At 48.0% G+C, this 22,097-nt stretch overlaps 3 protein-coding genes across 3 annotated transcripts; 1 reads left to right on the forward strand and 2 right to left on the reverse strand.

The window, feature by feature from the left end:
* Window positions 1-24: 24 nt before the first annotated feature.
* LOC120325366 (cytochrome P450 2C19-like) lies at window positions 25-6,081 on the reverse strand. The gene is made up of 9 exons (XM_039377876.1): window positions 5,882-6,081; window positions 5,379-5,541; window positions 4,730-4,879; window positions 4,267-4,427; window positions 3,700-3,876; window positions 3,044-3,185; window positions 2,429-2,616; window positions 1,162-1,303; window positions 25-490 (listed from the first exon to the last, which is right to left on the reverse strand). Exons 1-9 carry the CDS (start codon window positions 6,059-6,061, stop codon window positions 309-311), a joined length of 1,485 nt encoding a protein of 494 aa, XP_039233810.1. The 5' UTR covers window positions 6,062-6,081; the 3' UTR covers window positions 25-308.
* Window positions 6,082-8,871: 2,790 nt separating this feature from the next.
* On the forward strand, window positions 8,872-21,858 carry LOC120322484 (zona pellucida sperm-binding protein 4-like). Its single transcript, XM_039377877.1, has 7 exons — window positions 8,872-9,067; window positions 9,421-9,542; window positions 9,621-9,723; window positions 10,276-10,431; window positions 10,809-10,996; window positions 11,179-11,276; window positions 21,795-21,858. Exons 1-7 carry the CDS (start codon window positions 8,872-8,874, stop codon window positions 21,799-21,801), a joined length of 870 nt encoding a protein of 289 aa, XP_039233811.1. The 3' UTR covers window positions 21,802-21,858.
* Window positions 11,901-17,990, reverse strand: LOC113987116 (cytochrome P450 2C19-like). Its single transcript, XM_039391471.1, has 9 exons — window positions 17,807-17,990; window positions 17,305-17,467; window positions 16,656-16,805; window positions 16,193-16,353; window positions 15,626-15,802; window positions 15,013-15,154; window positions 14,398-14,585; window positions 13,131-13,272; window positions 11,901-12,459 (listed from the first exon to the last, which is right to left on the reverse strand). Exons 1-9 carry the CDS (start codon window positions 17,984-17,986, stop codon window positions 12,278-12,280), a joined length of 1,485 nt encoding a protein of 494 aa, XP_039247405.1. The 5' UTR covers window positions 17,987-17,990; the 3' UTR covers window positions 11,901-12,277.
* Window positions 21,859-22,097: the final 239 nt, after the last annotated feature.

Consider the following 22,097-nt stretch of genomic DNA (forward strand, 5'->3'; position numbering starts at 1 on the left):
GGTTTGTTAAAGTACACACATGGAGCAGCCATGGGATCTGTGTGTGTGAGAAAAGCAGCTGATTGATGCAGCCACTGTGCTCAATGATCTCATGACTGAGTGTCAGTGCAAGGGGCTGCAATGTCACCCAGAGCCTCCTGTGATGGGGTGGAGGTTTCAAAGCTGTCTACTCTGTGCATATATCTATGTTTGGACTGCCTTCCTGGAATCTGGGCAAGGTGGGCCAATGCTCCTGCTGTTGGTTTCAGTAAAGGAGATGTAAAGGAATAGCCAGGCTGAGGATGCTGTAGAGATTGGTTTAGTGCTTTTCAGCGGGGGAGAGCACAGAGCTGGTAGGCAGGAGGTATGTTGCTTGCCCCACTCAGTGTTGGGGTTATGCTGAGCTCCTGGGGGTCGACAACAGACTTCAAGGTAAAGTTCTGCAAGATGGTGGCTATGAGTAAGAATATCTCCATTCGTGCCAAGCCCTCTCCAGGGCATATTCGCTTTCCTGAAAGTGGAAGCACAAACCAGCACTCAGTAGGTGTTTCTAAGTAGACCAGAGTTTGTACTAAGCAGATGTGTTGCACAGCTTTGTTTACTACCCACAGCCACAGCAGTGAGATGACTGTCAAGATTTACTAAGCACATTTTCAAGAGAAGAAAGTACCCTTGGCAGTTTGGATGGGTGTATGAAGGAAGACAGGAGTAGGAGAAGTCTCAGACACGGACAGAACATCACAGGAGTGAAGATGAGAGAGAGCAAGGGGACATAAAGCACAGGTGAAAAAGTGGAAGGCTGAGGTTATTTTTAGGTGAGTGGTTGCATGTAGAGGTGCTGGGAAAAAGCGGAGCTACCACTGAAAGAAGGTTGGTTCAGGATGACTTTGGTGGTTGTATAGGAAGGTGACAGGTATTTTAGAAAGTGTCAGTGGATCCCATTCACATCATTACATTGGCAACTCCTAGTAGGAAATTTGGGAAGCCTTCAGGTCTGAACAAGGTGGGACATGCCACTGGAGATGGGAGCAGCAGGGAAGAGTCATCCAGAGAGCAGTGAGCCCCGAGGAAGCCCCAGTGGGACCATGTTGAGAAGAGGCAGTGTGTGTTACAGGGAAAGGCCGGGTAGTCACCAGAGGAGAAGGCTGACAGACAGAGAAAAAGAGAAAGCCTGTGCTTTACCTGCTGAGAAGGGCATGAAGAAGTTGCTCTTCTTAAAGGTGCCATTCTTGTTCAAGAAATGTTCAGGGTTGAACTCATATGGATTTGCAAACTCTTTACTGTCATGGAGGACAGAACTGAGGACAGGATAAATTGTGGTTCCCTGAAGTAACACAAGAAGAGCAGAACGTGAAGGGGAGGTAACTTAGATCACTCAATTTGACTGCCTGCCAAGTTAAAACTGAGATTCCCAGTATAGCCCTACCAGTGCCTTTGGTTTCCCTTTGGGGACCCTTCTTTTGGGGAGGCAGCGTTAGGGAGACCCTAGTGGATGTCACAGCAGTGACAGTTGTTGGCTGCTCTTCCTTAATGTTCCCTCTCACTTCCAGAACATTTATCCTCACCTTGCTCTGGTCATCAGGGGACATCAGAGCTAATTCTTCCTCTTTCTTAGTGTTTCACAATAATGAACTTGTAGAGGCACCATGTCCCTTCTTTTCTGTGAGCCTCAAAAAGCGAAAGCACACAAGGTTGTGGAAATGAAGCTCACTTCCCCTCCCCTGACAGATTTCTCCTGCCACAATCCTCTTCCTGACCAGGCATTGATGGGGGCTGGATTAATCGGCAGTGATGACAGAAGAGCTCTTTGCTGGAAGTTGAGCAGTTCTCTGGATCCTGCCTTGTGATTTTACACAGACAGCTGGAAATCACAATGCCAACAGCACATGTGCTGCTGTTTACAGTCACCCAGAAGAGCAACAAGCATTGCTGCAGTGGGCCAGGCCAAGCCATGGGCTGCTGTAACCCACCAGCCTGCCTCTGGCAGTGGCCAGCAGAGACTGCCTCAGGAAGTATGTGAGAACAGAGCAAACAGGTTTTGCTTGTTCCATTGAATGGAAACATACCCTCCAGCACTTTGTGGCTCAGGGGCTTTCTGTGCTCAATAACCAGCAACTGACTTTGCTCCCAAGCATGTGCATAGGCTGTCCTGGATGGTGGTGAGCAGCTCCATGACTTTGCTGCTCTGGGTTTTTGTGAACCCACTGTGCTTCCACAGATAGGTAAAGCAAGGGAACAAATGTGTTGGTCAGCACTACTGTTCTAGTCTTGGCCCATGGAGTGTCAACAAGGGAGTGCAAATGAGCTACAGAAGCCTGAGGATAAAACCTTCAACTAGGTCTGGGTGAAAACAAGGTCAAGCCACAACAGTTCTGGCTTCTGGCTGTAACAGCCTAAGGGCAAATGTGCTGCCACCTCGTGCTGAACTTAAGGGAGCTTGCCCACTAACCTTAGGAATGATGTACTCTCTGAAGGAGGTGTCTTTGGTCACAGTGTGAGGGAGAGCCAGGGGGATAAGAGAGATGAAGCGCTGGATTTCATGGACCACCGCATCTGTGTAGGGCATCTGGGTCCGGTCAGCCACACACGGTTTTCGTGATCGTCCTATTACTTGGTCAATCTCTTCTTGAACTTTCTCTGTCATGAGAGGCACAAACCATAAAATGGGTAAATATAACCAAACCTACATAAATAGGTTGCCCTAAGCTGTTTACAAATCGCAGATGGCAGGGGCATTGATGTTGGTTTTGGTGTTCACTAGAACACAGTTCCACTGCTGCCCATGCAAAGAAAGTTTTCCTATTGACTTGGCTAAACAGGAGTACTGGGAGATAAAGGTGTGGACACAGTCAGGTGCCAGGCTGTGAAGGGACTGTAGCTGATGATGATACCAGTGGGGCTGAGGGGCCTCCATTGGCCACCATGAGGAATGACAGTGTAAGGACTTTGTCCACTTGGATAAAAGAGAGAGAGAGAGAGAGGAAAAGCTGGGAGAAGGATGTGGCATTAGGCATGTGCCCAGCCCAGGGAAAATGCTAGAAAGGAAGAGATCACAAACTGGTACCTTGTATCTTTGGATGTTTGAGAAGCAGCAGAAGCCCATATCGTATGGTGGTGCTTGTTGTCTCAGTTCCAGCAATAAACAAGTCAAAGGTGCTTGTTATCAGGTTCTTCAGGTGGAAACTGGAATCCGGACGATCTTTCTCCTAGGGAAAAGGCTGGGTTGTTTCTCTGGCTAAGCTGAGAAATGTGGCCCTTTCTCATGTCATCCCTGGCCTTTCTTTTCACCTAGAGCTTTTGCATTTTTGTGTTAAAGTGCAGCACCATCTGGGGCACAGCAATGCTACCTTGAGCAGTAAACTCAAACTGCCTTGATCAACCTTCTTTCAAGTTGAGCATCGAATGGTACTCAAGTGCTTGTTTACCCTTGCTATACCAACTGCTTTCCAGTGAAAGAAGTGCAAGACTAGAGTGAAAATGTCCTGTGTTATGGCGAGAGCAGATGAAGCTCTCCCTGTCCAAGCAGCTGCAGGTAGTGGGGGCTGGGGAGCATGCACACCCAGAACTATAAGCTCTGGCACAGGCAATATCTGGGATATGTCTTCCATTGCACAGCTGACAGGGAAGGGGTCATCCCAATGTCTGTGTTACTTATGAGAGGGAACAGACTCAGCATAGGTGTGTTTGGGGATGAGCTGGTGCTGTATGCTGTCTCCTTACCTCCTGCATTTTGCTGAGGAAACAGTCGATGAAATCCTGAGGGGAGTTGGGATCTAGGGAGGCTTGGTGCAACTTCACCTCCTCTGCCACAAAGGCTTTGAGAGCATCAAATTCTTCAAATATTTTGTTATGTGGGCCAGGCAAGTAATCCATGATCTTTGAGAACATCTGGTAGAGCTAGAAGGAAAGAAACAGGAAGGTTGCTAGTATGACCATTAACGCATCCTTTGATGTTAACAAAAAAACCAAGGAAGATCACAATCCTGTCAACTGAGCCAAGCAGAAGGACTATGAGCCTGGGCAGTCTGGCAGGGCTGTAGGGGCTTGCTTAGTGGTAGTAGGAACCTTAGAGTTGGAGAAGAAGGGTGTTCAGGACTAATGGGAAGCTGCACTTAGCAAAGCCAATTCCATTGGTGAGGGTGCTTCTTGCTCTCAAATGAAATCCCTTCTGTGCAGCAGAGCATTGATGGGCTCCTAATTAGAAGACTGAAATGGAACTTCATTGGGAGGGAGGCCTCCTGCTCCTCTGGGAGAATGTTGCCACTGTGAAATGGCTACTGAATGTACCTGTCCCCAATGGGAGTTCGTAATCTCAAAGATGTTGTTCATGTTGTTCATCAGAGCCAGGAACTTCTTGTCTTTGTAATCATACCGTTTCCCAAAGACGATGGAGCATATGACATTGGAGACAGAACAGCTCAGCATGAAGGTTGGGTCAAAAGGTGTTCCTGTGATTTCAGAAAAGTTACAGCTATAAAAAAACCTCACAAAACTATATTTACTTATGGCTACTGTGGGTAATCTGAACTCTGGTTGTTAGTGGAAATATCAGATCACAGTCTCTGAGTGACACAGAAGGGTCCTCCAAAGAGAACAGTACATGATCATGAAATTATTTACACCTTTGTAATGAGGGGTATCTGATGCATGGACCAAATCCATAGGAACTTCAGTTCTTTGCTAAAGACATGAGCTCCCCTACTACAGTAAATTTTTTTCAAACCTAAGATATATTAAAAATGGACCATACCCTTTGTTTTGTTTATCTCTTCCAGCAAGTAGTCAGATTCCTCCTGTATCCTCTCTTCGATGCTCCTCTTCCCCATTCCAAAGTTCCGCAGAGTGGTGAGAGCAAACCGCCGGACTTGTAACCACGGCTCGTTGTTGCTGAAAACAATCCCTGCAGAGAAAGAAGGAAGAGGGAAGACCTGGTTTGGGCATGCTGGGTGTGGGATGAACGGTGGCTCACAGTGACAGAGAATCCTGTCCCTGGAGAGCACTGACATGGTAGTGTCACAGAGTCCTGTGGTTTGGAGGCAATCTCTGGAGGTTCTGTAGTCCAACTGTCTGCTTCTGGCCTTCTCCACTACATACCCAACCTCCTTGTGAATAATTGATCACTCATATCCACTCACAGCTTCCCTTGCTGCAGCTGGGGGCTGTTGCCCCTTGCCCCTTCCCAGCCCATCTCTGAGAACAACTGGCTCCACTTCTCTGATACCTCTCCCCCTTTGGGTGGTGGAAGCCAGGAACTACAGCCCACTTTGCCTTCCCTTCTCCAGGTGGGATGCACCCACACCCTGCAGTCTCCCTCGTGCATGGTACATTCCAGCTCTAATCTGCTGAACACATCCTCACAGCCCTTCCCTTCTCAGAAGGAGGTCAGTCAGCAAACAGACCTAATCCATTGTTGGCCCTCTCTCCTATTGGCATGTGTCCTCTGGCAGCAAACTCATCCGCACGATCAACCAAAGCTTCTTTCACCACATCGTGTCCGTGCAGCACCACCACTGGGTCAGAGCCCAGGTGCACTGTGAACACTGGTCCATACTCTTCACTGAGCTGTAAAAATGCAAGAGAGAACACAACCATGTAGCAAATAGGAAGGAAGAGCTGAAAAGTGTCCTTGCTGCTGCATCCCACTGCAGGCAGTGAGCCTCACACACCAGCAACATCGAGATTTGGTCCTCTCGTGATAAATGTGGCTACAGAGAGGAGTCCCAGCTATCCAGCCCTGAACAACCAGGGCAACAGCGACAAGGGGGAGCAGCTGCAATCCCCATGACTCTGCTGCTCCTCTGGGATTGCAATTCATCAAGCTATAGCCAGAGGTTGTCCCCATGCGCAGGTGCCACACGTTTCTCATCCACAGAAGAAAGAGAGGAAAAGAAAGTGGCCTTACCTTCTCAAGGGTTTTGGTCAAGTTATTTGGTCTCACATGCAGCAAGTTACCTAGAATGGGAAGGGGAGTTGGTCCTGGAGGCATCTTCCCCTTTCCAGACTTCCCTTTCCATGATGCAAGGGAGAGCAGGCAAGCAATGCAAATCAGAAGGACAACAGTGGCTGCTCCCAGGAGCTCCATTTGTTTCTGCAGTTCAGGAGAGGGTGAGTCTGGCTGCCAGAGTTCGAGTTATATACTCAGGGCTGTGTTAGTCAGGAGCAGGTTTTAGGTCACATGGCTGAGTTAGTCAGTGTTACTGATCAATCATTTGTTACATTGCCCTGTGTTATGAAACTAAGACTTTTATTGCTATTAATTGGTCATTGAAGACGCCTTATCTCAAACAACTGCAGAGGCCAACAGAGGCTAAGAAATTTATAATGTGCTCATAAATCTTGTTTTGTTTACCCTACAGTTAATTGTTAAAGAGATCACACCAAGGGTGCATTCTTGTACTGAGGCGCTCACAGTAATTCCCTCTCATGGGAGCATCTTCAGTGCCATTTAGGATTTTAATTCTTCAGTATCAATTGTGCAAACTCTCAGTGATGTGAGCCATCCTTGATTGTTCCTGAAATCTTCCTGACACTGGTAGAGTTTGCGCTGCATGTGACTTGCCAAAGGACATACAGAAAGTGCACAGCAATTAAATGCCTCAGTCTCTCTCCCTAGGGGTGTCTGGCCTCACAAGAGAGGAAAGTGTAAAATATCCATCTAGCATGGGCAGAAAGGTCTCCAGACATCACAGTAGACAAAGACATAAGAAAAGTGGATGAGACCTTGGGACTCTGACCTCTTCAAGGAGAGGAGTTTTCTCTAGAGGAGAAAACAATTGAGAAAAGCAGGCAGAGAAGAGAAATTAAGAACTTGAGAGGGTCTCTGGGGAATGGCTTCCCAAATTGTGACAGAGCAGAGGCTGAGTATAGGTTAGTGCAACCTGGCAACTAGTCCTTGCACTTGTAATGACCAAAGAAGATCACCCAAACTACTGCTGGAAGCTGGCATGCACAAGCTCTTGTTTTGTTATGTCTGACTCCACTAGGAGGAACTGCTGCCCCAGAAGGTCCATAGGTGCTCTGAGAAACAGCAGAGCATGTCTGGGAAAGGACCCTCAAGGTTGTTCTCAGCTTGCTCAGTCTGGCCTTATCCCACTGTCTCTCCTGAACTGTGACACTTTTGCAGGCAGACAGATCCAACTGATCAGGTGTTGCAAGAACAGGGGATGCAGGACTTGGCAGGAATTAGCAAGAGGCCTGGGTGAATTGAGTGCTTAGCTGGACTGTGCTGGGTTTGCTCTAAGTCCGTGTGTTAATGTGAGTTTCCCCTTCCACTCAGAGGTGCTAGGGAAAGTCTCCATCCCTTGCAAAAGTTTCTGTACCTTCCCTTCCCTATGAGTTCTTAAGTCACCCTCGCTCTCTTGCATAGGTGCAATAATTTGCTAATTGTTCTTTTTAAATCTCATTTTACTTCTTAAAGACCCACACTAGATATTTTAGTGGGAAAACTGAATTACCAACAACTTTTGGCTGGGTGCTTATCTGCTGGCCTAAATTCCTGCATCAGCTCAGATGTCAGGGCAGTTCATGGCAGTTCATGTAGCTTTATGGACTTTCACCTGATAAAAGTAAAGTTCATGAGAGTTTGCACTGCTATATGAGGTAGCTGCCAGCTAACAGCAATCATGAACTTTCCACCTTGTCTGTAAAGTTCCCTTGTTCCCATGACCCTCACTGATCAGCTTCAGGCTAGTGGACCACAGAGACATTTGCTTCTCCTGTCCTCATCCTCTCCATGTCCTGTTTGTGGTGGTCTTGGGTGCTGCCTAAACTGGTGCTTACAGCTGGGTCATTGTAATGCACGAGAACTATCAAATGGGTGAGGAAAAGATCTGTGAGGAAGAGAAACCTGCCTGTTTTATCTCAGCCAGGCTGCTTCCCACTTTCTATAACAACTTCTTTCAAACAAAGCATTTCACTTCCATGAATTTCAGGCTCATTTCAAGTGCCTCTCATCCCTGTCCAGTGTGTGTGTAGGTATTAGGAAAGGACAATTACCTGAAACTGTTCTCAGCACAGGTATTGCTTGTTGGATCTACAGCACTCTCAGGGTTCTTTCATGTAGAATTATTCTTTATCTCCATGTAGATATTTTTCCTGTCAGCATAAACAAAATATTAATGGGTTAAAGAGTAACTAAAGCTACATCCCTATAGCTCCAAAGTATTTTGTTTGTTATCTTTTACCTAATTATCATCAGGTAATGCAGTCAAATGAAGCATTCAGCAGTCAAGCAGTGGCAGTGCGATCTGAGCAAGCGCAAGATTCAGCTTCTACAAAGATGAAGCCTGCCTCCCTGCCAAAGTCCAAATGTTCTCCCTGCCAAAGTCCAAATGTCTTCCCTGGGTGCATCCCCAATGCCTCTGCCCAGTGCCCAGGCAGGAACTGTGGTGAGCACACTTGGTTCATGTGTGCTGCTCAAACCACAGCCCGTCGAGATCCATTTGCTTGGGTTCCTGCTGTGCAAAGCAGCTCCGAAGGTCTTGTACTTTGTGGAACAGCCATCCTGACTGGTGCATGAAATTAGCAATGTGCAGGGTAGGCACAGTGATGTTCTTCACCCAGCTGGGATCATGGCAGCCTGTATACCTGCAGAGCAAAGGTGGGCTGTGGGCTGAGGTGAAAGAGCAGAGGAAATGGCTCCCACAGACTCAGTTACTATCCACCCTTCCTGTGGTGAGGACTAGCTGGAGGGACAAGTGGCTGACTGCTGCACAGGGCTGTGCAGACATCCAGGAGCTGGAGGGTCTGACGAGGGCAGAAGCATGAGTGGCTACCAATGGAAGTGCAGTATTAAGGGCCAAGATTAGAAATCCCACGCATCCCAGCTGGCTCCACAATTTAAAAGGGCTAGGCTAAGGACAGTTACTTCATGGTCCTTAGCAAGAGGGCAGGATGGGTGTTGTAGGACAGTCTGGGGCTGCATTGGGTGCTGTGCTTTTCTGGGTGCTTCTTGGTCTCCTAGCTTTGGTTATGGGGGCTCGTAGTGTTTTTTCTGACCCCACCCTGCTGATTTGTGGCCAAGAAAGCTTACAGCTCACCTTACCTCTGGGCTGGGAAGGGAATGCTTCATTGGTGCTGACTACTTGGGGTAAGTGAGGGCAGTGTCCAGAGGCATTTTTAGCCGTATCTTTGCACACTGCAGAGGTATGCCTGGAAAGAGGAGGAAGGAGTGGGTTTTGATGGGAAGTGTTGCTGAACAGCTTTCAGTGCATCTTGTATGATCAGGGGGCTGTTTATGTGACCCAGTAGTCAAGGGTTTTGGTGAAGTACTGTGCCTGGATCTAGATGGTCTTGGCTGCTGGATTCTCTCACATGCACCCCTCCTGGTCCAGACCCTAATACTGTCTAGGTCCCTGTTTCCTACAGAAAGGTAGGATTGTAGTGGACCCTATCTGTAATGTGGGATGTTAAAGCCACTGCTGCTGTCTTCTCTTTCCATAGATACTGAGGGGAAGGCACATGCTCTGCAGAATGACTCTGACTGTGGGCTTTTGGTATCTGAGACTCCAGATGGCTCCAGGAAAGTATTGGTTTCTTATACTGGCTGTTATATCTTTGAATGGGTGAGTGACCTTATGGATTCTGCTGGGACTGTGACTACTGCTGCTCTGGCTGCCCTGACTGGTGTGGCTTTCCCCTAGAATGGCCATTACCTTCTGCTGGTTGGGCTTGAAGGAACAGATGCTGCTGGGCAAAAGGTTCTTCATGAAGAGACGCTGCTCAGGTGCCCTGTGGACCTTCCTGGTAAGATTCTGATAGTTGCTTGTATCTTGTGGGTGATGAGTGCCATGCCTTTCAGTTGGCTGTTTCTGGTCAGTCTGGGGGCTAGGAAAGGAGACTTTCTGCTGGGCAGAAAACTCCCTGCAAAAGGGTTTGGACATAGGAACCACCAACTTGCTGGGAACTTGTGCGTCTTTGCAGGATCGGCAGGTGAACATGTTCACTGTGTCTCTAGCCATATTTTGACTGCTTGGGTCCCTGCAAGTTCAGGGATTGAGCCAGAGACTAGGTACAATGATTTTCCTAACTACCAAGAGTTGATCCAAAACACTGTATTTTGACAGATCTCATACAAGTCCAGTCTCCTGTACGTGGCTTCTAGGGGAGATTCTGTTCCAGGGAAATGCATGTCCCTTCTGAGCAGGCTTCCATGCCACCTCCAGGCCATGTGTTTAACCCTCACCTGACTTTAATTTCCCTTCATTTTTATGCAGAGTCACTAGGACATCTTCCACTAAAGTCATTTGTCCCCCTGCTTTTGTGCTTTAGCTGCAAACTCCTGCTGTTTTTTTCCAGCCCTAGATGCTCCAAGCAGTAGTGTCTGTTCGGCCGTTCCCAGCCAGGACCGGCTGCCATGTGCCTCCTTGCCTGTCAGCCAGGGAAACTGTGAAGTGCGAGGCTGCTGCTATGACCCTAGAGACAGGGTAAATCCTTGCTACTTTGGTAACACAGGTAAGCCTGAGCAGCTGTCCTCCCCTCCTACTGAGTTGCTTCAAAACAGGATTCCTCACTTTGCTGTCAGAGTGGAGTTGGTGTATTATCAGTCCTGCAGGTGGCTCAGGGCTATGTTTTTGCCTGTCAAGAATACCATGTTCTATTGAGGTGTCCAGCCTTTTCAAGTGTATTGCAACAGACCTGGGTTTATGGCCAGAATCGATGTTGCTGTTAGAGCTGGTTGCACTTGCCTTGCCATGCTTAGCAATTGTTTCAGGGCTTAAAGGCAGGAGAACTCGCAAAACTTGCTGGCCTCATCTTTGCTGTGATGTTTTGAGTCTCCTTTCCATTCCTCTTCTTCCTGAGCTTAAGACTGATTGTATCTTTTCCTCTAGTGACAGCTCATTGCACACCAGATGGCCAGTTTTCCATTGCTGTTTCTCGAGATGTGACCCTGCCACCCATTGTCCTGGACTCTGTGCAACTGGCCAGTGGGCACAGTACTGGCTGTGTTCCTACTGTGAAAAACAATGCATTTGTTGTGTACCAGTTCCCACTCTCTGCCTGTGGCACCACTTTTCAGGTAAGAGTTGCAGCTGTCACTAGGCTGCAATAGCAGAAGCTGTCAGACCTGGCACAACCTGACGTGGCTTTGGCTACTGAATGGACACCCTATAGACTTCCAGAGGCCAAGTGGTGTTCTCCAGCCTCATAGTGATCCAGCTTGACTTTACCACAGTGATTGATGCCTGTCTGTTGTTCTAGGTGACTGGAGACCAAGCCATATATGAGAATGAGTTGGTGGCATCCAGGGATGTGAAAACTGCAAGCCTTGGCTCTGTCACTAGGGATAGCACTTTGAGGTATTACCCTGGGGCTGATGTTGCTGGGTGCCATTGTATTCAATGTTTTCTCTTTGAGCCTACATGAAATTCTATAGAGACCAAGACTAAAAGTAATTGGATGGAGAAAGAACTTGTTTGCAATCGTGCCTCTGAGATGTAGAAGCAAAATCAGATTCCACTGGAGTACCCCAAGTTCTCTGAAAGAGATGGTTTTGCTGTTCTCCTACATTAATTCATTTTAATAAAGAACATCTAAATCCCTGCAGTGATACTGATGGTAGAAAAGAGCAGCCAGAGAGTTGGTTGCAGTCCCAGGTAACTGAGTTCCTTTGCCTCAACCTTCAAAAAACAGGAAGGCATTCTTTTCATTTGGCAGAAAGCCCTCAGGCTGCAGGACTCTCTTCCCCTCTAACACCATGAGCCTTCCTGACTGGTGGTCTGTTGCAACTGCTCAGATCCTTGCAGGCAGCAGCAGTGAGCACAGCAGATGAACAAGGAAGGACCCTTGCCTGGGAGGAACAGCCCCTCCCACAGGGCACTGGCCACAGGCACTGCAGACCTACTCTGCAGTGTAGCAGCAGATGTGGGCACTGCCCCAACCCAAATTAAATAACAGCTCAAATGCTCATAAATAGATTTTTTTTTTTAATTGGCTTGTTAATGTACACACATGCAGCGCTATCCATCTGCAAAGCATGGTCTTGGTGGGACATGGGCTGCAGGAGCAGCCATGGGATCTGTGTGTGTGTGAGAAAAGCAGCTGATTGATGCAGCCACTGTGCTCAATGATCTCATGACTGAGTGTCAGTGCAAGGGGCTGCAATGTCACCCAGAGCGTCCTGTGATGGGGTGGAGTTCTGGGAGGTTTCAAAGCTGTCTACTCTGTGCATATATCTATGTTTGGACTGCCTTCCTGGAACCTGGGCAAGGTGGGCCAATGCTCCTGCTGTTGGTTTCAGTAAAGGAGATGTAAAGGAATAGCCAGGCTGAGGATGCTGTAGAGATTGGTTTAGTGCTTTTCAGCGGGGGAGAGCACAGAGCTGGTAGGCAGGAGGTACGTTGCCTGTCCCACTCAGTGTTGGGGTTATGCTGAGCTCCTGGGGGTCGACAATAGACTTCAAGGTAAAGTTCTGCAAGATGGTGGCTATGAGTAAGAATATCTCCATTCGTGCCAAGCCCTCTCCAGGGCATATTCGCTTTCCTGAAAGTGGAAGCACAAACCAGCACTCAGTAGGTGTTTCTAAGTAGACCAGAGTTTGTACTAAGCAGATGTGTTGCACAGCTTTGTTTACTACCCACAGCCACAGCAGTGAGATGACTGTCAAGATTTACTAAGGACATTTTCAAGAGAAGAAAGTACCCTTGGCAGTTTGGATGGGTGTATGAAGGAAGAACAGGAGTAGGAGAAGTCTCAAACACGGACAGAACATCACAGGAGTGAAGATGAGAGAGAGCAAGGGGACATAAAGCACAGGTGAAAAAGTGGAAGGCTGAGGTTATTTTTAGGTGAGTGGTTGCATGTAGAGGTGCTGGGAAAAAGCGGAGCTACCACTGAAAAAGGTTGGTTCAGGATGACTTTGGTGGTTGTATAGGAAGGTGACAGGTATTTTAGAAAGTGTCAGTGGATCCCATTCACATCATTACATTGGCAACTCCTAGTAGGAAATTTGGGAAGCCTTCAGGCCTGAACAAGGTGGGAAATGCCACTGGAGATGGGAGCAGCAGGGAAGAGTCATCCAGAGAGCAGTGAGCCCCGAGGAAGCCCCAGTAGGACCATGTTGAGAAGAGGCAGTGTGTGTTACAGGGAAAGGCCGGGTAGTCACCAGAGGAGAAGGCTGACAGACAGAGAAAAAGAGAAAGCCTGTGCTTTACCTGCTGAGAAGGGCATGAAGAAGTTGCTCTTCTTAAAGGTGCCATTCTTGTTCAAGAAATGTTCAGGGTTGAACTCATATGGATTTGCAAACTCTTTACTGTCATGGAGGACAGAACTGAGGACAGGATAAATTGTGGTTCCCTGAAGTAACACAAGAAGAGCAGAACGTGAAGGGGAGGTAACTTAGATCACTCAATTTGACTGCCTGCCAAGTTAAAACTGAGATTCCCAGTATAGCCCTACCAGTGCCTTTGGTTTCCCTTTGGGGACCCTTCTTTTGGGGAGGCAGCGTTAGGGAGACCCTAGTGGATGTCACAGCAGTGACAGTTGTTGGCTGCTCTTCCTTAATGTTCCCTCTCACTTCCAGAACATTTATCCTCACCTTGCTCTGGTCATCAGGGGACATCAGAGCTAATTCTTCCTCTTTCTTAGTGTTTCACAATAATGAACTTGTAGAGGCACCATGTCCCTTCTTTTCTGTGAGCCTCAAAAAGCGAAAGCACACAAGGTTGTGGAAATGAAGCTCACTTCCCCTCCCCTGACAGATTTCTCCTGCCACAATCCTCTTCCTGACCAGGCATTGATGGGGGCTGGATTAATCGGCAGTGATGACAGAAGAGCTCTTTGCTGGAAGTTGAGCAGTTCTCTGGATCCTGCCTTGTGATTTTACACAGACAGCTGGAAATCACAATGCCAACAGCACATGTGCTGCTGTTTACAGTCACCCAGAAGAGCAACAAGCATTGCTGCAGTGGGCCAGGCCAAGCCATGGGCTGCTGTAACCCACCAGCCTGCTTCTGGCAGTGGCCAGCAGAGACTGCCTCAGGAAGTATGTGAGAACAGAGCAAACAGGTTTTGCTTGTTCCATTGAATGGAAACATACCCTCCAGCACTTTGTGGCTCAGGGGCTTTCTGTGCTCAATAACCAGCAACTGACTTTGCTCCCAAGCATGTGCATAGGCTGTCCTGGATGGTGGTGAGCAGCTCCATGACTTTGCTGCTCTGGGTTTTTGTGAACCCACTGTGCTTCCACAGATAGGTAAAGCAAGGGAACAAATGTGTTGGTCAGCGCTACTGTTCTAGTCTTGGCCCATGGAGTGTCAACAAGGGAGTGCAAATGAGCTACAGAAGCCTGAGGATAAAACCTTCAACTAGGTCTGGGTGAAAACAAGGTCAAGCCACAACAGTTCTGGCTTCTGGCTGTAACAGCCTAAGGGCAAATGTGCTGCCACCTCGTGCTGAACTTAAGGGAGCTTGCCCACTAACCTTAGGAATGATGTACTCTCTGAAGGAGGTGTCTTTGGTCACAGTGTGAGGGAGAGCCAGGGGGATAAGAGAGATGAAGCGCTGGATTTCATGGACCACCGCATCTGTGTAGGGCATCTGGGTCCGGTCAGCCACACACGGTTTTCGTGATCGTCCTATTACTTGGTCAATCTCTTCTTGAACTTTCTCTATCATGAGAGGCACAAACCATAAAGTGGGTAAATATAACCAAACCTACATAAATAGGTTGCCCTAAGCTGTTTACAAATCGCAGATGGCAGGGGCATTGATGTTGGTTTTGGTGTTCACTAGAACACAGTTCCACTGCTGCCCATGCAAAGAAAGTTTTCCTATTGACTTGGCTAAACAGGAGTACTGGGAGATAAAGGTGTGGACACAGTCAGGTGCCAGGCTGTGAAGGGACTGTAGCTGATGATGATACCAGTGGGGCTGAGGGGCCTCCATTGGCCACCATGAGGAATGACAGTGTAAGGACTTTGTCCACTTGGATAAAAGAGAGAGAGAGAGAGAGAAAAAGCTGGGAGAAGGATGTGGCATTAGGCATGTGCCCAGCCCAGGGAAAATGCTAGAAAGGAAGAGATCACAAACTGGTACCTTGTATCTTTGGATGTTTGAGAAGCAGCAGAAGCCCATATCGTATGGTGGTGCTTGTTGTCTCAGTTCCAGCAATAAACAAATCAAAGGTGCTTGTTATCAGGTTCTTCAGGTGGAAACTGGAATCCGGACGATCTTTCTCCTAGGGAAAAGGCTGGGTTGTTTCTCTGGCTAAGCTGAGAAATGTGGCCCTTTCTCATGCCATCCCAGGCTTCCTTTTTACCTAGAGCTTTTGCATTTTTGTGTTAAAGTGCAGCACCATCTGGGACACTGCAATGCTACCTTGAGCAGTAAACTCAAACTGCCTTGAGCAACCTTCCTGCTATACCAGCTGCTTTCCAGTGAAAGAAGTGGAAGACTAGAGTGAAAATGTCCTGTGTTATGGTGAGAGCAGATGAAGCTCTCCCTGTCCAAGCAGCTGCAGGTAGTGGGGGCTGGGGAGCATGCACACCCAGAACTATAAGCTCTGGCACAGGCAATATCTGGGATATGTCTTCCCATTGCACAGCTGACAGGGAAGGGGTCATCCCAATGTCTGTGTTACTTATGAGAGGGAATAGACTCAGCATAGGTGTGTTTGGGGATGAGCTGGGGCTGTATGCTGTCTCCTTACCTCCTGCATTTTGCTGAGGAAACAGTCGATGAAATCCTGAGGGGAGTTGGGATCTAGGGAGGCTTGGTGCAACTTCACCTCCTCTGCCACAAAGGCTTTGAGAGCATCAAATTCTTCAAATATTTTGTTGTGTGGACCAGGCAAGTAATCCATGATCTTTGAGAACATCTGGTAGAGCTAGAAGGAAAGAAACAGGAAGGTTGCTAGTATGACCATTAACGCATCCTTTGATGTTAACAAAAAAACCAAGGAAGATCACAATCCTGTCAACTGAGCCAAGCAGAAGGACTATGAGCCTGGGCAGTCTGGCAGGGCTGTAGGGGCTTGCTTAGTGGTAGTAGGAACCTTAGAGTTGGAGAAGAAGGGTGTTCAGGACTAATGGGAAGCTGCACTTAGCAAAGCCAATTCCATTGGTGAGGGTGCTTCTTGCTCTCAAATGAAATCCCTTCTGTGCAGCAGAGCATTGATGGGCTCCTAATTAGAAGACTGAAATGGAACTTCATTGGGAGGGAGGCCTCCTGCTCCTCTGGGAGAATGTTGCCACTGTGAAATGGCTTCTGAATGTACCTGTCCCCAATGGGAGCTCATCATCTGAAGGATATTGTTCATGTTGTTCATCAGAGCCAGGAACTTCTTGTCTTTATAATCATACCGTTTCCCAAAGACGATGGAGCATATGACATTGGAGACAGAACAGCTCAGCATGAAGGTTGGGTCAAAAGGTGTTCCTGTGATTTCAGAAAAGTTACAGCTATAAAAAAACCTCACAAAACTATATTTACTTATGGCTACTGTGGGTAATCTGAACTCTGGTTGTTAGTGGAAATATCAGATCACAGTCTCTGAGTGACACAGAAGGGTCCTCCAAAGAGAACAGTACATGATCATGAAATTATTTACACCTTTGTAATGAGGGGTATCTGATGCATGGACCAAATCCATAGGAACTTCAGTTCTTTGCTAAAGACATGAGCTCCCCTACTACAGTAAATTTTTTTCAAACCTAAGATATATTAAAAATGGACCATACCCTTTGTTTTGTTTATCTCTTCCAGCAAGTAGTCAGATTCCTCCTGTATCCTCTCTTCGATGCTCCTCTTCCCCATTCCAAAGTTCCGCAGAGTGGTGAGAGCAAACCGCCGGACTTGTAACCACGGCTCGTTGTTGCTAAAAATAATCCCTGCAGACGAAGAAGGAAGAGGGAAGACCTGGTTTGGGCATGCTGGGTGTGGGATGAACGGTGGCTCACAGTGACAGAGAATCCTGTCCCTGGAGAGCACTGACATGGTAGGGTCACAGAGTCCTGTGGTTTGGAGGCAATCTCTGGAGGTTCTGTAGTCCAACTGTCTGCTTCTGGCCTTCTCCACTACATACCCAACCTCCTTGTGAATAATTGATCACTCATATCCACTCACAGCTTCCCTGGCTGCAGCTGGGGGCTGTTGCCCCTTGCCCCTTCCCAGCCCATCTCTGAGAACAACTGGCTCCACTTCTCTGATACCTCTCCCCCTTTGGGTGGTGGAAGCCAGGAACTACAGCCCACTTTGCCTTCCCTTCTCCAGGTGGGACGCACCCACACCCTGCAGTCTCCCTCGTGCATGGTACATTCCAGCTCTAATCTGCTGAACACATCCTCACAGCCCTTCCCTTCTCAGAAGGAGGTCAGTCAGCAAACAGACCTAATCCATTGTTGGCCCTCTCTCCTATTGGCATGTGTCCTCTGGCAGCAAACTCATCCGCACGATCAACCAAAGCTTCTTTCACCACATCGTGTCCGTGCAGCACCACCACTGGGTCAGAGCCCAGGTGCACTGTGAACACTGGTCCATACTCTTCACCAAGCTGTAAAAATGCAAGAGAGAACACAACCATGTAGCAAATAGGAAGGAAGAGCTGAAAAGTGTCCTTGCTGCTGCATCCCACTGCAGGCAGTGAGCCTCACACACCAGCAACATCGAGATTTGGTCCTCTCGTGATAAATGTGGCTACAGAGAGGAGTCCCAGCTATCCAGCCCTGAACAACCAGGGCAACAGCAACAAGGGGGAGCAGCTGCAATCCCCATGACTCTGCTGCTCCTCTGGGATTGCAATTCATCAAGCTATAGCCAGAGGTTGTCCCCATGCGCAGGTGCCACACGTTTCTCATCCACAGAAGAAAGAGAGAAAAGAAAGTGGCCTTACCTTCTCGAGGGTTTTGGCCAAATTATTTGGTCTCACATGCAGCAAGTTACCTAGAATGGGAAGGGGAGTTGGTCCTGGAGGCATCTTCCCCTTTCCAGACTTCCCTTTCCATGATGCAAGGGAGAGCAGGCAAGCAATGCAAATCAGAAGGACAACAGTGGCTGCTCCCAGGAGCTCCATTTGTTTCTGCAGTTCAGGAGAGGGTGAGTCTGGCTGCCAGAGTCCAAGTTATATACTGAGGGCTGTGTTAGCTCAAGAGCAGGTTTTAGGTCACATGGCTGAGTTAGTCAGTGTTACTAGTCAATCATTTGTTACATTGCCCTGTGTTATGAAACTAAGACTTTTATTGCTATTAATTGGTCATTGAAGACACGCCTCATCTCAAACAACTGCAGAGGCCAACAGAGGCTAAGAAATTTATAATGTGCTCATAAATCTTGTTTTGTTTACCCTACAGTTAATTGTTAAAGAGATCACACCAAGGGTGCATTCTTGTACTGAGGCGCTCACAGTAATTCCCTCTCATGGGAGCATCTTCAGTGCCATTTAGGATTTTAATTCTTCAGTATCAATTGTGCAAACTCTCAGTGATGTGAGCCATCCTTGATTGTTCCTGAAATCTTCCTGACACTGGTAGAGTTTGCGCTGCATGTGACTTGCCAAAGGACATACAGAAAGTGCACAGCAATTAAATGCCTCAGTCTCTCTCCCTAGGGGTGTCTGGCCTCACAAGAGAGGAAAGTGTAAAATATCCATCTAGCATGGGCAGAAAGGTCTCCAGACATCACAGTAGACAAAGACATAAGAAAAGTGGATGAGACCTTGGGACTCTGACCTCTTCAAGGAGAGGAGTTTTCTCTAGAGGAGAAAACAATTGAGAAAAGCAGGCAGAGAAGAGAAATTAAGAACTTGAGAGGGTCTCTGGGGAATGGCTTCCCAAATTGTGACAGAGCAGAGGCTGAGTATAGGTTAGTGCAACCTGGCAACTAGTCCTTGCACTTGTAATGACCAAAGAAGATCACCCAAACTACTGCTGGAAGCTGGCATGCACAAGCTCTTGTTTTGTTATGTCTGACTCCACTAGGAGGAACTGCTGCCCCAGAAGGTCCATAGGTGCTCTGAGAAACAGCAGAGCATGTCTGGGAAAGGACCCTCAAGGTTGTTCTCAGCTTGCTCAGTCTGGCCTTATCCCACTGTCTCTCCTGAACTGTGACACTTTTGCAGGCAGACAGATCCAACTGATCAGGTGTTGCAAGAACAGGGGATGCAGGACTTGGCAGGAATTAGCAAGAGGCCTGGGTGAATTGAGTGCTTAGCTGGACTGTGCTGGGTTTGCTCTAAGTCCGTGTGTTAATGTGAGTTTCCCCTTCCACTCAGAGGTGCTAGGGAAAGTCTCCATCCCTTGCAAAAGTTTCTGTACCTTCCCTTCCCTATGAGTTCTTAAGTCACCCTCGCTCTCTTGCATAGGTGCAATAATTTGCTAATTGTTCTTTTTAAATCTCATTTTACTTCTTAAAGACCCACACTAGATATTTTAGTGGGAAAACTGAATTACCAACAACTTTTGGCTGGGTGCTTATCTGCTGGCCTAAATTCCTGCATCAGCTCAGATGTCAGGGCAGTTCATGGCAGTTCATGTAGCTTTATGGACTTTCACCTGATAAAAGTAAAGTTCATGAGAGTTTGCACTGCTATATGAGGTAGCTGCCAGCTAACAGCAATCATGAACTTTCCACCTTGTCTGTAAAGTTCCCTTGTTCCCATGACCCTCACTGATCAGCTTCAGGCTAGTGGACCACAGAGACATTTGCTTCTCCTGTCCTCATCCTCTCCATGTCCTGTTTGTGGTGGTCTTGGGTGCTGCCTAAACTGGTGCTTACAGCTGGGTCATTGTAATGCACGAGAACTATCAAATGGGTGAGGAAAAGATCTGTGAGGAAGAGAAACCTGCCTGTTTTATCTCAGCCAGGCTGCTTCCCACTTTCTATAACAACTTCTTTCAAACAAAGCAAAGCAGCTCCGAAGGTCTTGTACTTTGTGGAACAGCCATCCTGACTGGTGCATGAAATTAGCAATGTGCAGGGTAGGCACAGTGATGTTCTTCACCCAGCTGGGATCATGGCAGCCTGTATACCTGCAGAGCAAAGATGGGCTGTGGGCTGAGGTGAAAGAGCAGAGGAAATGGCTCCCACAGACTCAGTTACTATCCACCCTTCCTGTGGTGAGGACTAGCTGGAGGAACAAGTGGCTGACTGCTGCACAGTGCTGTGCAGACATCCAGGAGCTGGAGGGTCTGATGAGGGCAGAAGCATGAGTGGCTACCAATGGAAGCACATTATTAAGGGTCAAGATTAGAAATCCCACACATCTAACGCACACCATGTTGGGATGTCTGTGTGTTGATCGACTCCCAAAGAAATAAGCAGACTACAAAAGAACATGGATGGCTCAGGCTATGCCAGCATTCCCACTGCAAAACATGGGGCACAAAAAGGCATGCACAAACACAAATGTGTGCATCACTTCTGCAACAGTGTAAAAACATTCACTCAACAGTGTAAAAATTCCATTACATGAATGCAGAAACATCTGTATGGAAAGATGGACAACGAGGTGTGTGGCTGCCTGGTGCATGGCTAGGGAGAAGGCTCGACATGAGACACATTGCAGTTACAGGCAGGCAACGGGTGCTGGAAGGGCACAGTTTTCTCGGGGATCACAGAGGCTCCCCTTATGTGTGTTTCAAGCCCATCTAAGGGACCCCCTGTAAGTTTTTGGGAGCGGGGATCCAACAGAGCATACAGTCCTGCCACCTGCCAGCCAGGCCTAGACCAGTTCTGCAGCTTATCCCTGCACAACCACACTGCAAACAGGGCTGTAAGTCCATAGCCAAGAGTGTTTACAGGGAATCACCACCTTTTAGGTGTGCAAAGCCTCCTGAGCTCCATAGTTTCCCACAGATTTCATGTGAAGGGCTATTTCTGTGCTTTCATGTCAGCACCCTACATCTGGCATTTGAGGCAGTGTCAGCTTTAAGAGAATAAAAGAGCAAAAGAGCACTGTCACTCAGTTTCTGGCACTCATGCCTTGTAATGAGCAATTAGAGCAGCAATAGGGCACCTGGGGAAAAGCAGCCAGATGTCCTGCATGTCTCGGCCGTTGGAAGAACTGAGAGTGACAAAAAGGATTTGAAGACCCTGCTGGGGGTCTATGAATACAGACCCATCTCTTGACATACGCTCAGCTCTTGCTCTATGGTTTCCTTCAAAGGGTGCAAGCAGGCTCTGTTGGGTTCAGGTGAGGGCAATGACAGGTGCTAAAAACTGCTGGGCTGTCCCCACCTGGACACTTCAGAGATTTCTGATCCCAGCTGGCTCCACAATTTAAAAGGGCTAGGCTAAGAACAGTTACTTCATGGTCCTTAGCAAGAGAGCAGGATGGGTGTTGTAGGACAGTCTGGGGCTGCATTGGGTGCTGTGCTTTTCTGGGTGTTTCTTGGTCCCCTAGCTTTGGTTATGGGGGCTCGTAGTGTTTTTTCTGACCCCACCCTGCTGATTTGTGGCCAAGAAAGCTTACAGCTCACCTTACCTCTGGGCTGGGAAGGGAATGCTTCATTGGTGCTGACTACTTGGGGTAAGTGAGGGCAGTGTCCAGAGGCATTTTTAGCCGTATCTTTGCACACTGCAGAGGTATGCCTGGAAAGAGGAGGAAGGAGTGGGTTTTGATGGGAAGTGTTGCTGAACAGCTTTCAGTGCATCTTGTATGATCAGGGGGCTGTTTATGTGACCCAGTAGTCAAGGGTTTTGGTGAAGTACTGTGCCTGGATCTAGATGGTCTTGGCTGCTGGATTCTCTCACATGCACCCCTCCTGGTCCAGACCCTAATACTGTCTAGGTCCCTGTTTCCTACAGAAAGGTAGGATTGTAGTGGACCCTATCTGTAATGTGGGATGTTAAAGCCACTGCTGCTGTGTCTTCTCTTTCCATAGATACTGAGGGGAAGGCACATGCTCTGCAGAATGACTCTGACTGTGGGCTCTTGGTATCTGAGACTCCAGATGGCTCCAGGAAAGTATTGGTTTCTTATACTGGCTGTTATATCTTTGAATGGGTGAGTGACCTTATGGATTCTGCTGGGACTGTGACTACTGCTGCTCTGGCTGCCCTGACTGGTGTGGCTTTCCCCTAGAATGGCCATTACCTTCTGCTGGTTGGGCTTGAAGGAACAGATGCTGCTGGGCAAAAGGTTCTTCATGAAGAGACGCTGCTCAGGTGCCCTGTGGACCTTCCTG

This window comes from Pipra filicauda, unplaced genomic scaffold, assembly GCF_003945595.2.
Source record: "Pipra filicauda isolate LSUMZ 115617 unplaced genomic scaffold, ASM394559v2 scaffold96_size2947999_pilon, whole genome shotgun sequence".
Taxonomy (NCBI): domain Eukaryota; kingdom Metazoa; phylum Chordata; class Aves; order Passeriformes; family Pipridae; genus Pipra; species Pipra filicauda.

Bases quoted from the DNA above. Each gene is read 5' to 3' on its own strand.
- LOC113987116 (XM_039391471.1), bottom strand. From the start codon at position 17,986: ATGGAGCTCCTGGGAGCAGCCACTGTTGTCCTTCTGATTTGCATTGCT. The intron at 16,354-16,655 runs GTATGGTCCATT...CTGAAATCACAG, and splicing joins AGAGATAAACAAAACAAAGG to GAACACCTTTTGACCCAACC. The intron at 12,460-13,130 runs GTAAAGCACAGG...TTCCACTTTCAG, and splicing joins CTTCATGCCCTTCTCAGCAG to GAAAGCGAATATGCCCTGGA.
- LOC120325366 (XM_039377876.1), bottom strand. From the start codon at position 6,061: ATGGAGCTCCTGGGAGCAGCCACTGTTGTCCTTCTGATTTGCATTGCT. The intron at 3,186-3,699 runs GTAAGGAGACAG...CCTTTTCCCTAG, and splicing joins TCCTCAGCAAAATGCAGGAG to GAGAAAGATCGTCCGGATTC. The intron at 491-1,161 runs GTAAAGCACAGG...TTCCACTTTCAG, and splicing joins CTTCATGCCCTTCTCAGCAG to GAAAGCGAATATGCCCTGGA.
- LOC120322484 (XM_039377877.1), top strand. From the start codon at position 8,872: ATGGGTGTTGTAGGACAGTCTGGGGCTGCATTGGGTGCTGTGCTTTTC. The intron at 10,432-10,808 runs GTAAGCCTGAGC...CTTTTCCTCTAG, and splicing joins TTGCTACTTTGGTAACACAG to TGACAGCTCATTGCACACCA. The intron at 10,997-11,178 runs GTAAGAGTTGCA...CTGTTGTTCTAG, and splicing joins CCTGTGGCACCACTTTTCAG to GTGACTGGAGACCAAGCCAT.